Source organism: Anolis carolinensis, unplaced genomic scaffold (genome assembly GCF_035594765.1).
Source record: "Anolis carolinensis isolate JA03-04 unplaced genomic scaffold, rAnoCar3.1.pri scaffold_10, whole genome shotgun sequence".
Classification (NCBI taxonomy): Eukaryota; Metazoa; Chordata; class Lepidosauria; order Squamata; family Dactyloidae; genus Anolis; species Anolis carolinensis.
In genome coordinates this window covers 13,278,994-13,293,300 of record NW_026943821.1, presented here as the reverse complement: position 1 = coordinate 13,293,300, position 14,307 = coordinate 13,278,994, and the positions used below count along the sequence as shown (strand labels likewise).

Genomic DNA, 14,307 nt, shown 5'->3' with positions numbered 1-14,307 from the left:
TTGTCCACAGAAGGAAATCACTCCACTGGATATCTCTATAGGGTCATGAGAAATCTTCAAGAACTACTGCCAGTTGTGTAGCTACCAGGCATGTTAATGGATAGATTCTGCTAAAAACAAATTAATGTTATATCCCTCCCATACCCCTTTATTTACCCTTTAACTCCATAACCTCCAGTACAGGATATTGACAAAAAGGAAGGGGCTGCAACTCTTCTCAGCTGTGAGGTTAAGTTCGAGATTCCCCGAGATCGGACAATCCGGTGGAAATTTGCTAAGGATGTAAGTGATTCTCTGGGGGCTCTGAATAACTTAAGAACAAAACCTTTATGGGAGCTGCCAGTTCACTGGCTGTGCCCTGGCTTTCTGAATTTATATTTTCTGTCCTTCAGTTGCAATGCTGAGGGAGGGAACCTTGCAAAAGTGCAGGAAAAGCATCAGCCTAAGACTATGCTGCATGAAAGCCTTCATTTAACATGGTCTCTGTCTTATTTAACTAGGGGATTTGGGGAGTTTGAAAAGTAATTTTTGGTCTAAGCTGTGTACTCTCAATAGTGATGCAGTGAAATTTCAGAAGTCCAAATTACCCACCAAGACAGCACAAGGATGCAGTTGACTTAAGCAATGAATATGGAGTATTAAAATGTACCTTGGGATGTTACTTTTGTGGATGACAACTCCCTAGCCAACAATGGCCAACATTCAAGGCAATAGTTTTAATTCCAAAAGGCAACGTGGCCAACCTTAGGGCATGGACGACATTCATAACACTGGCTATTTGAGCTTTAAGCCATGTGTGCTGCTGGAATGCAGCTCCAAAAGAAACACAAACGTCAATGGGGAGACTATCCCCCACTTTACCATCTAGTCTTAAGACTGAGCAGAGACTTTATATCCAAGGCCAGCCCTATCATTGGGTAAAGGATCATTCTCTCCAACAAGGGAAGTCTGCTATATTTGTCTTATTTTTCACAGTGCACAGCATAGAATCATAGAGTTGGTAGAGACTACATGGGCCATCTAGTCCAACCTCCTGCCATGCAGGAAAAGCACAATCAAAGTAACCCGACAGATGGCCATCCAGCCTCTGTTTAAAAGCTTCCAAGGAAGGAGCTCCCACCACACTCAAGAACAACACTCAAAAACAGAGGAATTCCAGACAAAAAACAATCAGGGCCAGCTAATCGCCTCCCAACAAAGGATTCCCCCAGGAGGGAAGAAGCCAAGCTTTGAAGCTGAAAGGCCATTCAGTGCTAATCAAGGTGATTACCTTGATTCACACTTGTGTCAAACAGACTAAAGTTCTTTCTACAACCCTGGGCATTCCATAAACCCTACTAGCCTAATTTCCAATTGACCTTACAATCTCTGAGGATGCTTGACATAAATGTGGGCAAAACATCAGGAGAGAATGCTTCTGGGTCATGGCCATACAGCCCGGAAAACTCACAGCAACCCAGTGATTCCGTCCATGAAAGCTTTCAACAACAAACCCATATGACAGCTGAGACACAAGTACTTTTGCTTTCTGGTGATCCAATGTACATAAAATTGTGCATACGAATTACAGTAGAGTCTCACTTATCCAACACAAACGGGCCGGCAGAACATTGGATATGCGAATATGTTGGATAATAAGGAGGAGTTAAAGAAAGGCCTATGAAACATCAAATTAGGTTATGATTTTACAAATTAAGCACCAAAACATCATGTTATACAACAAATTTGACAGAAAAAGTAGTTCAATATGCAGTAATTCTATGTAGCAATTACTGTATTTACGAATTTAGCACCAAAATATCATGATGTATTGAAAACATTGACTACAAAAATGCGTTGGATAATCCAGAACGTTGGATAAGCGAATGTTGGATAAGTGAGACTCTACTGTACCTCCAAAGTGCATATGTAAGATGTATCTGAATTCTATGAATTTCATGTTTCAGTGTGGGTCTCATCTCCAAAACATTTCATTATGTCCCTAAATATAAATACAGGTAGAGCAAAATCTTGGACACTTCTGATTCCTAGCATTTGGATCAGAGAAGCTCAACCTGCTATTGAAATGCAAGCATCTGACTTACAAATGACTCATAGTTAAGAATGGGGGTGAGACAATAGGAAGTGAAAGCGATCTACCCTTGGGAAGGGAAATTCACTCCTGAAAGAGTTATCATGGGAGAAGGTTTCTCAATTGAAGCTTTCTCACCAATCCTTGTTTCCGCAACAAGCCAAATTTTCCTAAATCCAATTGTCAAAGGGACAGAAAGTGAGATGAAAGCTTCTGAAACAGACACAGACAGCAAAACAAACAAAACAGGTGTGTTAACCCTTCCCTATGGTATCCAAAGGAGCCCTTGGTGGCACAGTGGGTTACCCCTTGAGCAGCTGAACTTGCAGACCAAAAGGTCGCAGGTTCGAATCCAGAGAGTGGAGTGAGCGCCCGCTGTTAGCTCCAGCTTCTGCCAACCTAGCAGTTCGAAAACATGGAAATGTGAGTAGATCAGTAGGTACCGTTCCAGCGGGAAGGTAACAGCACTCCATGCAGTCATGCCTATAGCCACATGACCTTGGAGGTGTCTACGGACAACGCCGGCTCTTCGGCTTAGAAATGGAGATGAGCACCAACCCCTAGAGTTGGACACGACTGGACTTAACGTCAGGGGAAGCCTTTACCTTTACTTATGGTCTCCAAAGCTGAAAAAGATATATTTTTGGCTGGAGTTACACTTAAAAATGTACCTGTTCCGGTTTACAAGCAAATCCGTTATCCCACCTATATCCTAGCCTCTGCACTTTATCACTGGCCTATGCTAGTACTCCTAATATATTGCACAACTATAATTTTATTTCCCTGCCCCAAGATTGAAGTGCCATTATGTCGCCCTTAGCTTCTGGCTATGCTTTTATTGTGTGATGTTGTGATTTTATAGTTCTGATGTATTAATTTGTTGTAATTGTTGTAACTGGAATGTATTGGGTCTCATCCAATATGTTGTATTTTATTGTATACGTATTGATGGGCTTGGGGCCCCTGGTCACACAGTGCATTAAAGCGCTGAGCTGCTGCACTTGCGGACCGAAAGGTCCCAGGTTCAAATCCCGGGAGCAGAATGAGCGCCCGCTGTTAGTCCCAGCTCCTGCCAACCTAGCAGTTCAAAAACATGCAAATGTGAGTAGATCAATAGGTACCGCTCCTGCGGGAATGTAACGGCGCTCCATGCAGTCATGCCGGCCACATGACCTGGAGATGTCTATGGACAACGCCGGCTCTTCGGCTTAGAAATGGAGATGAACACCAACCCCCAGAGTCGGTCACGACTAGACTTAACGTCAGGGGAAACCTTTACCTTTTACTATTGATGGGCTTGGTTCCCATGTAAGCCGCCCCGAGGCCCCTTGGGGAGATGGGGCGGGATACAAAAATAAAGTTGTTGTTGTTGTTGTTGTTGTTGTTATTAATCTTAAGAACAAACTTGCAGAACCTATCTTGTTTCTAACTTGGGGACTGCCTGTACAATCGAACCTGTATTCACAGATTCTATATCCATGGATTAAACCGCACTGGGTTGAAAATATGTTTTGAAAAATGAAAGCCTAGTTTTCAGCCCTAGTTATATAAGATATGACATTTTACTGTGCTTTTGTATATAACAGGACTTGAGCATCCATGGGTGATGGTATCCATAAGGGGTATCATCTGTCCTTTTACCTGTTTGTTTACTCTGTTGTTTTCCTGGCCCAGTCTGCAATCTCCACTTCTTCTATTCTGAGCATAAAAGAGACAGCTGGAGGAGTGGGGAGGCATCTCCCCCATCTCCGTTTCTCCCTGGATCCCTGCGGTTACATAAGAAAATAATTATCTTCCCACATACATTGTATCCAAAGCAAAAACTGAAATTGAAATCCAAAGCACGCTTACATAATCCCATTAACAATAATAGGGCCAACTTCAGAGAAAAATATGATGGGGATGAAATCATCTCTTCTATTTATTTATGTGTACGTCCCACTTGATATTTAATGAAACGGCTACAATTCAAAATGCGATGGCTGGAAGCCTGTCGGTTTGTCCCAGCTCTAGGATGCCCACACAAGCACGAAAAAGGGGCCAACATTGTACTGCGTTATACGATGACCCCTTCCACATTGCCATATGAAATCCAGATTATCTGCTTTGAACTGGATTATATGGCAGTGTAGACTGATATAATCCAATTCAAAGTAGATAATGTGGATTATCTCATTTGATCATCTGGATTATATGACAGTGTAGAACAGTGGTTCCCAAACTTATTTGGCCTACCGCCCCCTTTCCAGAAAAAAATATTATTCAGCGCCCCTTGGAAAGGAGTGTGGCTTAGAGGGGTGGGCGTGGCTCCGGCTCAAGAGGGCGGGGCTGAGCCTCTCCCCTATTTATTTATTTATTTATTTATTTATTTAATTTATATACCGCTCTTCTCCCCCAGGGGGACCCAGAGCGGTCTTACATAATGGCAAGATTAATGCCCCATATAATACAAAATATAGTAAAACAAACGATCGTAAAAACACACTTAAAAACCAATATTATACCCCATTTAAAACAGTAAGCACTGTGTGGCCATTACAACAGGGCCAGTAGCATTGGGCCAAAAGTCAGAGCCAGTCTGTATTCAATTACACATTAATCCAGCGAATACATCAGATTATATCGACCGTATCTTAGGATGGGCCAAAAGCTTGGTCCCACATCCAGGTCTTCAGCTGCTTCCTAAAAGACATGAGTGAGGGGGCTTCCCTAATCTCCCTTGGCAAGGAGTTCCACAGCCGCGGAGCCACCACCGAAAAAGCCCTGTCCCTCGTTCCAGCCAAATGCACCTGTGACGGCGACGGGACCGAGAGCAGGGCCTCACTGGAAGATCTTAATCTGCGGGGCGGCTCATAGGGGGAGATACGTTCGGAGAGGTAAGTTGGACCAGAGCCGTTTAAGGTTTTGTAGGCCAAAGCCAGCACTTTAAATTGTGCCCGGAAGCTAACAGGCAGCCAGTGGAGCTGCTTCAACAGAGGAGTTGTATGCTCCCTGTACAGCGCTCCAGTTAATAACCTGGCTGCGGAACGTTGGACTAGTTCCAGCTTCCGAACAGTCTTTGAAGGCAACCCCACGTAGAGCGCATTGCAATAGTCCAAACGAGATGTAACCAGAGCGTGGACCACCGTGGCCATGTCAGGCTTCCTAAGGTATGGGCGCAGTTGGCGCACAAGTTTGAGTTGTGCGAAGGCCCCCCTGGCCACTGCCGAAACCTGGGGTTCCAGGCTCAGCGATGAGTCCAGGAGGACACCCAAACTGCGAACCTGTGCCTTCAGGGGGAGTGCGACCCCATCCAGCACAGGCTGTAACCCTATACCCTGTTCGGCCTTACGACTGACCAGGAGGACCTCTGTCTTGTCTGGATTCAACTTCAATTTGTTCGCCCTCATCCAGTCCGACACAGCAGCCAGGCACCGGTTCAGGATTTGGACGGCCTCCTTGGAAGCTGGAGAAAAGGAGTGATAGAGTTGGACATCATCTGCGTACAGATGACACCGAACTCCAAAACTCCGGATGATCTCACCCAGCGGCTTCATGTAGATGTTAAACAACAAAGGGGACAGTACTGAACCCTGTGGGACTCCACAAGACAACGGTTGTGGAGCCGAACAGCTGTCCCCTATCAACACCTTCTGGGTACAGTCCTCAAGGAAGGACTGGAGCCACCGCAATGCAGTACCCCCAAGGCCCATTCCCACGAGGCGACCCAGAAGGATACCGTGGTCTACGGTATCGAAGGCCGCTGAGAGATCCAGGAGAACTAGCAGGGACACACTCCCCCTGTCGAGCTCTCTGCGGAGATCATCCACCAAGGAGACCAAGGCCGTCTCAGTTCCATGCCCCGGTCTGAAGCCAGACTGTGCCGGATCCAGATAATCAGTTGCTTCCAAGAATCCCTGGAGTTGCGAGGCAACCACGCGTTCCACGACCTTGCCCAAAAAGGGGAGATTGGAAACAGGCCGAAAGTTATTCCAATTAGTGGGGTCAAGTGATGGCTTCTTCAACAGCGGTTTTATTACGGCTTGTTTGAGGCCAGCTGGAAGTCTGCCTTCCCGGAGGGAGGCGTTCACCACCACTCTTACCCACTCGACCAACCCCCCTCTGGCTTCTTTAACCAGCCAGGATGGGCAGGGGTCTAGGATGCATGTGGTCGCTCTCGCTTCTCCAAGGACCTTGTCCACATCCTCGGGTTGCACAGATTGAAATGAATCCATCAAAATAGGACAAGCAGGTGCTCTTGCTACATCTTCGGAGATTGCATCAACTGTGGCGTCAAGCTCGGAACGAATCAAAGCGATTTTCTTTGAAAAGAACTGGGAAAAAGCTTCACATTTCTCTGCCACATCATCTGTGGGCGCAGTTTGAGGGGTGTTGTTAAGCAGCCCTCTGACAGTTCTAAAAAGCTCGGCAGGACGGTTTTTGGGCTTTAACCCGTGCTAAATTTGATTCGCTCCGTCGCTTTCGCCACACACGCTCTAGACGCCTCGTCTCGCGCTTCATCGCTGCCAACTCCCCGGAGTACCAGGGCGCTAGTTTAGCTCTGCGCATTGCGAGGGGCCGCTCTGGAGCGATCGTGTCTATTGCCCTGGCCATCTCCCCATTGTAGAGAGTGACCAGAGCATCAACAGAATCACCTACCGAGGAGGCGGGAACATCCCCAAGAGCCATCAGGAATCCATTTGGATCCATAAGCCTCCTGGGGCGGACCATCTTAATGGGTCCACCACCCCCGCGGAGGTTAGGGGTTGCAGTAATTCTAAACTTGACCAAGTGGTGGTCAGTCCATGACAGTGGGACTAACGAGAGCTCTTCCACACCACCACCATTCTCCCATCCCTGGCAAAATACCAAGTCCAATGTATGTCCAGCACAGTGGGTAGGGCCAGAAATCACTTGGGACAGTCCCATGGTTGCCATGGTATCCATGAAAACCTGAGCCGCTCCCGACAGGGTGGTCTCTGCGTGTATGTTGAAGTCTCCCAGCACAAGAAGCCGCTGAGACTCCAACACCAAGCTCGAGATCACCCTGGCTAGCTCAGTCAGGGAGTTTGTAGTGTTGCGGGGTGGACGGTACACTACAAATATCCCTATACTGTCCCGGTCTCCTACCCGCAGGTGGACGCTTTCAAATGAGGTAGATTGCGGGATGAGGCATCTGGTCACGGGGATAGAATCCCTATAGATTATTGCAACCCCACCTCCCCTCCCTCCGGATCTTGGCTGGTGCTGAACAGAGTAACCTGGAGGACAGAGCTGAGTGAGGTTAGGCCCACCCGACTCATCCAACCAGGTTTCTGTTATACAAGCCAGGTCTGCTCGCTCTTCTAATATCAGATCACTTATAGTGGTTGTTTTCCCATTAACTGATCTGGCATTCAACAGCACCAGCTTTAATCCATCAGGTCCGCCATCCCGGATACCCAGACTCACCTTGTCAGGAGACCCTTTTGGAATACGTTTTGGAACTAATAATGATCTCTGAAGGTCCCTAGGCCCAATTAACACATTTGGTCTCCTTTTCCCGTACCTCCCTTTTCCTATAACCGTCCCAATGGTGACTCCATGGCTGGCAGAACTCCCCCCATCCTCTGCACATCCCCCACTCTCCTCCCCTGACCATTGTTTAGCTGGGTCAGCCTGACTGCGCCAATTGAACAAGCCAGATGGTGGCACTTCCCACCCTCTTCCCACCCCCCTTACATAGTCTCCAAAACCCTCCAACACTCCCCCCTCCCCTTTTACATTCACATCCACGTTCCAATTACTGAAAGTGACCTGTGCAGAGGAATGGGAGATATTGTAAAAGCAGAATCCTAGTAACAGTTGGAGGCTATAAAGTGCACAGTACATAAGTAACAATAAAACTAAGGGGCTGGAGGAGCCAATCCTATATCTAAAGTGCCTATCTGTTAAATACATTGAATAAATTTCTATTGCCAAAAAACCAATCTGGTTCCGGGGGGCAGTCCCGATCAGTGATTACAACACCACCACATTTTAACATTAGGTTAGCAGCCACACAGGATTTTTAGCAGCTATACAGTACTGCTCTCAACTTCCCAGTCACAAGAGGATTGACGGCTCAGTTTAACAAAGACAAATTAACCCCCCGTCTTCCCAGGTCCAACCAAATTTAGATTAAATTCTGGCAATGGGTCCAACCCCAGAAGTCAGCCAGTGGTGGTAATAGCGATGGTATGGGCCCAGTCCAAGATGCAGGGCTGGGAGGGGGAGGGGGAGGTGGGCGGGGTCACAAATGGGCGTCCAGGACTGGCATGGGCGGAGTTACAAGCTCTGAGGCAGGGCTGAGCTTCTATCCTTGTCCTGCGGCACCTGCCAGGACACAGGGGGGTGTGGCTAGAGGAGGGGGCAGGGCCTCTTCCCAAGTGCCTGGCAGGGCTGAACCTCTATACCCTACCCCTGTGTTCTAACAAGCGCCTCAGGGGAGGTAAACAGAGGCTCAGCCCTGTCTCGCGGTCTTGGGAAGAGGCCCCGCCCCCACCCTTAGCCCCGCCCTTTAGCCCTAAAAGCCCTCTCAGGAGAGAAATAGAGGCTCAGCCCTGTTTCGGACTCTTGGAAGGAGGGCTCGCCCCCTTCCCTAGCTCCGCCCGATGTGTTCCAACAAGTGCCTCAGAAGAGGTATAGATTCTCAGCCCTGTCTTGAGCAATTGGGAAGAAGCCACGCCCACTCCTCTAGCTCCGCCCTCTGTGTCCTAACAGGCACCTTAGATGTTCAGCCCTGTCTCCAGCGCTTGGGAAGAGGCTACGCACTTCCCCTGGCCCTTTCCCCATGTCCTAATAGGTGCCATCATCACCCCCCTGGATCACTGCAGTACCCACCAGGGGGCGGTAGCGCCCACTTTGGAATTCACTGGTGTAGAAGGAGCCTAGGTCTCTGGAAGTCCAGGGTTCGAATCCTGCCTCACCATGAAAACTCTCTGGAAGATCCTTGGCACATCACACTCTCTTAGCCACATAGGAAGGCAATGGCAAATCTCCTTGAATTAATCTTGCCAAGGAAACTAAATGATGGTTTAATACTTTATGACTTAAATCCTATTTCAGTCCTCGAAAAGCCACAGGCATTGGCTTAGGGTGCATCAACACTGTAGAATGAAAACAGTGTGACACCATGTTAACTCCTATGGCTCAATGCTATGGGATCTTGAGAGTTGAAGTTTGGTGAGACCCCAGCAAACTTCTCTTTAACAAAAGAAGGCTGAATGAAGACCTTATAAAACTACAACTCCCACACTCCCATAACAATAAGCTATGGAAGTTAAAGTGATATCAATGTGCATATTTCTAAAGTGTAGATCAATGGTTCCCAACCTTTTTAGTCCAGGGACCACTTTGACCAGCGACCACTCTCCAACTTTAGCACCAAAAAGATTACGAATCAGTTTTTGGTCAACTTTAGATTCGGTTTGGTTATTTGGCACACTGATTCAGAAAAATTCATTGGATAGACCACATCAGCTCTAGTTTCTGAGACAGAACATATGCTATCTAGTAGGCGCCATCTGCTCGCCCACAGAAAACCATATTTAATAATCTATCCAATGCAGTTTTCTGAATCAGCGCTTCGAACAACCCCAGGAAAAGGCCTAAAAACAAGCCTTTCGTGGTTAGTCAGCCCCTCCCTTCCCCAACATCTCCATTGCCTCGGCACTATCGCTCCTGTTGCAACAGTGTAATAACAGTGAGGTTGCGGACCATATTTTAGTTCTTGGGGACCACTGGTGGTCCACGGGCCACAGGTTGGGAACCACTGGAGATGTGTTAGTTGTGTTTACTTTTCTGGGGATTCTTCATCCAACAATGAATTCCGTGGAGGTCTCTTCTAGTTGGAACTGAGTGGCAGAATTCAGCATTAATGGAGCGGCAATTTGGGTTCAGCACCACCTACCAACATATCCTTTATCCCATTCCCTTGTCCCATCTCCAACTCTGAGTCCCTCCTTGATTATCTTATACTTTTTTTGTATCTCTCCATCTGCAGCTCAGAACTGAGGACCTTTTTCTGTTCCAAGACCTGTCCTTTGGGTTCAATCCAACACTCCTCATCCGACCCACCTTGGGAGCCCACCATGGGACATTCATCTGCGAGATTGCAGAAGGAGATGACATTCTGCTCAGAAAGTACTTCTACGTCAATGGTGAGGACACAACAGTCACAGACATGTTGGGACAGAGAGTGCGAGCGGATTCTTTGTTGGGGGGACAGGATAAGAAGGTTCAAAAAGAGAATAGATTACATTTTGTTTTGCTCAAGGAAAGAAGACCATCACAGTATGCCCTGCAATGAAACTTTGCAATGTGGCATAGAGGTAGCAAATTGCTCCCATGTCAATGGAAGTGGTGAATCTGCTCCGGTTTTTATTCTGAAGCTATCCAAAGGGTAAAACCAATTGTGAGAATGTAATACTCCAGAAGAGTCCTGACTGGTGCAGAATATAGTGAGACTATTGCATCTTTCAACCTGGAAACTATGTTTGTTATTGATGCACGTTAAAGTAGCATTGGCTTTGACTCTTGCTTTGTTAATGATCGATAAGAATCCCAGGGTCATAAAATCATAGAAGCCTAGATTTGGAAGAGACCACAAATGTTAACCAATCTGACCCTCTCTGCAGTGTAAGAATGCACAAACAAAGCACTCCCTAAAGGTGGCCATCCATCCTCTGTTTAAAAGCCTTTAGGGAAGGAGATGCCACCGAACTCCAAGGCAGCACATTCTTTTCTTGAACAGCGTTTACTCTCTGCACGTTTTTCCTAATGTTTAGGTGGAGTATTTTTTCCTGTTGTTTGAATTTGCATGTAGTATTGCTGAACTATGCACCCTCCCTGAATCCTAGTGTGTGCTAAAATGTCAAATTTTGAATCTGTAGATATTTTATTTATTATTTGCAGTATTTCTCTCCCACCTTTCTCTACCCCGGAGGGGGCTCAAGGCGGCTTTACATAGAAGGCATCTACAGTAGAGTCTCACTTATCCAACGTTCTGGATTATCCAAAACATTTTTGTAATCAATGTTTTCAATACATCGTGATATTTTAGTGCTAAATTCATAAATACAGTAATTACTACATAGCATTACTGCGTATTGAACTACTTTTTCTGTCAAATTTGTTGTATAACATGATGTTTTGGTGCTTAATTTGTAAAATCATAACCTATTTTGATGTTTAATAGGCTTTTTCTTAATCTCTCCTTATTATCCAACATATTTATTTATTTATTATTTATTTATTTACAGTATTTATATTCCGCCCTTCTCACCCCGAAGGGGACTCAGGGCGGATCACATTATAACACACATAGGGCAAACATTCAATGCCCATAAACACATCAAACAGAGACTGAGAGACACACACAGAGGCAAGTTAACGTTCTTCTGAGGGGATGTTCGATTCTGGCCACAGGGGGGAGCAGCTGCTTCATCATCCACACTGACGGCACTTCCTCATTCCAGGTCGTAAATTAGTTAATCTTGCCTCCCCACTTTAGTGGTACCTTATCTCCTACTTGATAGATGCAACTATCTTTCGGGTTGCTAGGTCAGCAACGAACAGGGGCTTATCCAACATTCCCGGCCCGTTTATGTTGGATAAGTGAGACTCTACTATATTTGATGTCTTGATAACAGTACAACAATAAAAGACATTTTAAAAAATCATAAAATTCAAGTAAAAGAAAACATTTAAAATCACAGTCGTAATTAATCATATGATCCACAAGCAGAAACCAGGCTGTTCCTATAGTCATAACATATTGATCCATATCTGTTTGTTTATCGCACAGGTTCTCTATTTCATTTTGTAAAGATTGGGGAGCAGATGGCTGTGACCTGTCTTACCAACATAATTAGGAAGGTCCAAATGGACCAAAGGGAATGAATGGAGAAATGAGAGCTGGTGGGTAATGGTAACTGACTTTTTGGACCACAGTGCCTTGAATCCCTAGCTGGCTTAGCCAGTCTTGTAAACCTTTGAAAGGAATTCTTACTATTACTGTCTTTAAAAATGGGTTTGAAAAGTGATGAAATCTAGACTGTAAAATTGCCAGCAGAAAATGAGACATCTGAGTGGTTGGAACTTTCTGCCTCCTTTCTTGCAGTGACAGAGAAAAGGCTTGGGCTGGAAAAAGAGCTGCAAAGTATGTTCATTGCCATCCTGAATCCCCCACCGAAGGCAGAGCAGGAGATCGTGGAAAGACACCGGCCTTCCCTGGAAGACATGCTTTCGGGTCCAAACTTCTTGCGCAAAAAGAATGTCATTCTCCTCATCATAGGAATAGTCCTGGGCTCCATGGTCTTCACCATGGTGGCAATGTGAGTACTTCTAGCACATGCTTCTTGTGTGGCAGAGAGTTTAGAGCTGGATCTACATTGCCAAATAATGAAGTTTAGAACCCCCTTAAATGGCCAAGGTAGACCCATACCATGCAGTTTAACTGCATTGATCTGTATTATGTGGGTCTACATTGACTACATGCAGGCAGTCCCCAAATTATGAACAAGATGAATATTGTAGGTTTGTTCTTAAGTTGAATTTGTTTGTAAATCAGAACAGGTACTTTTAAAGTATAACTCCAGTCATATATTCATTCATACACACACACACACACACACACACACACACACACACACACACACACACAAGTTATGCCCAGCCACGCATTGCTGTTGCAAAGTGTGGTGGTTTGGAAAATAAAGTATTGAGGAATTGGTGGCACAGTAGTTAGTATATATTATTGTCTATTGTACTGTATGAATACTGCAATTAGACAAAAGCATTAGCACGTAATGGCCTTTCAGCTTCAAAGACTGGCTGCTTCCTCCCTGGGGAATTTTTTTGTTTGGAGGTGTTAGCTGGCCTTGATTGTTTCATGCTGGCTGACTGCATTGTCTGAACTTGGCCTACCTTACAGGGCTGTTGTGAGGTTAAAGCACAACAATGTATGCCACGTTGAACTCTCTGTAGCATTCTTGTCACGTGGCATTATCCCCATCTTTTTCTTAATGTGATTCAATGCCCCTAGCTTGGCTCTGGCAGGCCCAAAAAAACAGGCATCTTATTCGGACCCCAGTGTCTTTGCACAAGAGCATCAATTATGGGATCAGTACGAAATCGTCAGAACTTCTTAAATGTCTCCTTGTTACACAGCTGTTAAATCTTTCACCCAGAGATGTGGGACAAAACTCCTATTTTGTTGCTGGGTGCCTTCAAGCCAACTCCAACGTATGATAACCCTTATCATAGGGCTTTCTTGGCAAGATTTCTTGGAGGAGGTTTGCCTTCTCCTTCCCCTGATGCTGAGAGAATGTGACTTGCTCAAGGTCACCGAGTGGGTTTCCGTGCCTCCGCGGACATTCAAATCATCCCTGCAAAAATCATGATCCAACACTTCTACCAATGCACCAGGCTGCCTTTTTCCAAAGCCCCTCCTTCAGTACATTTTTCATTGCTGAATATATCCACAACACAGTCTTTCCAGCCACAAGAATAGGAAACCTGTTATAATTAACAACAACAACAACAACTTTATTTCTAGACCACTCTCTCTCCCCAAAGGGACTCAGGGCGGTTTACCGACACCAAACAAAAAGGCAAACAATGCCTCAAATGAGTACAAACACATCAAAATAATACAAGATAATGCATAGCAACAACAGTAAGCTTACAACAAAAAATTAAACATTGAGATGAAAATAATCAAAAACAATCCAATAAGACATAGTAAACTAAAACATGAGTAAAACATTACAACATATACGCTAAAAGCAACTAAGATACAATTACATTAAAATAATAATAATAATAATAATAATAATAATAATAATAATAATAATAATACTTTATTTACTGTATATCCCGCCACCATCTCGGGGTGGCTCAAGAACACTCAAGGTGTGACATACAAAATACAAGGAGTGCAAAACAAAACATAGAAAAATAAACAGTCAAGCACAACATCATAAATTCACAGTACCCTTGGTAAAAACAATAAAATACAGCAATTGCTGTAGATAAAATAGCAGTATTTGATCTCACAATTGTGAAGTGCAAATATGGAATCTAAAGGCTTTAAAATGGCTAAAAACATAAAATACAAGTGGGTTAGCCAGCGTTCCAATTGGTTAAAATATCCTAGTCGTCGTCCTCTCCATATGCTAAAATGCATACGTACCGTATATACTCGAGTATAAGCCGACTTGAATATAAGCCGAGGC

General features: G+C 45.2%; 1 protein-coding gene across 4 annotated transcripts in view; it reads left to right on the top strand.

Annotated features, from left to right (window-relative positions):
- spaca6 (sperm acrosome associated 6) overlaps positions 1-14,307 on the top strand; it is a 64,373-nt gene that overhangs the window by 47,258 nt on the left and 2,808 nt on the right. For 3 of the 4 annotated variants that reach the window (XM_062962775.1, XM_062962773.1, XM_062962774.1), the window contains 3 exons: positions 179-282; positions 10,074-10,230; positions 12,192-12,405. In XM_062962775.1, coding sequence (XP_062818845.1) covers positions 179-282; positions 10,074-10,230; positions 12,192-12,405 — 475 coding nt within the window. Of the gene's footprint in view, positions 1-178; positions 283-10,073; positions 10,231-12,191; positions 12,406-14,307 lie in introns of those variants that run through there. The other variant, XR_010000816.1, reaches the window with a different exon arrangement.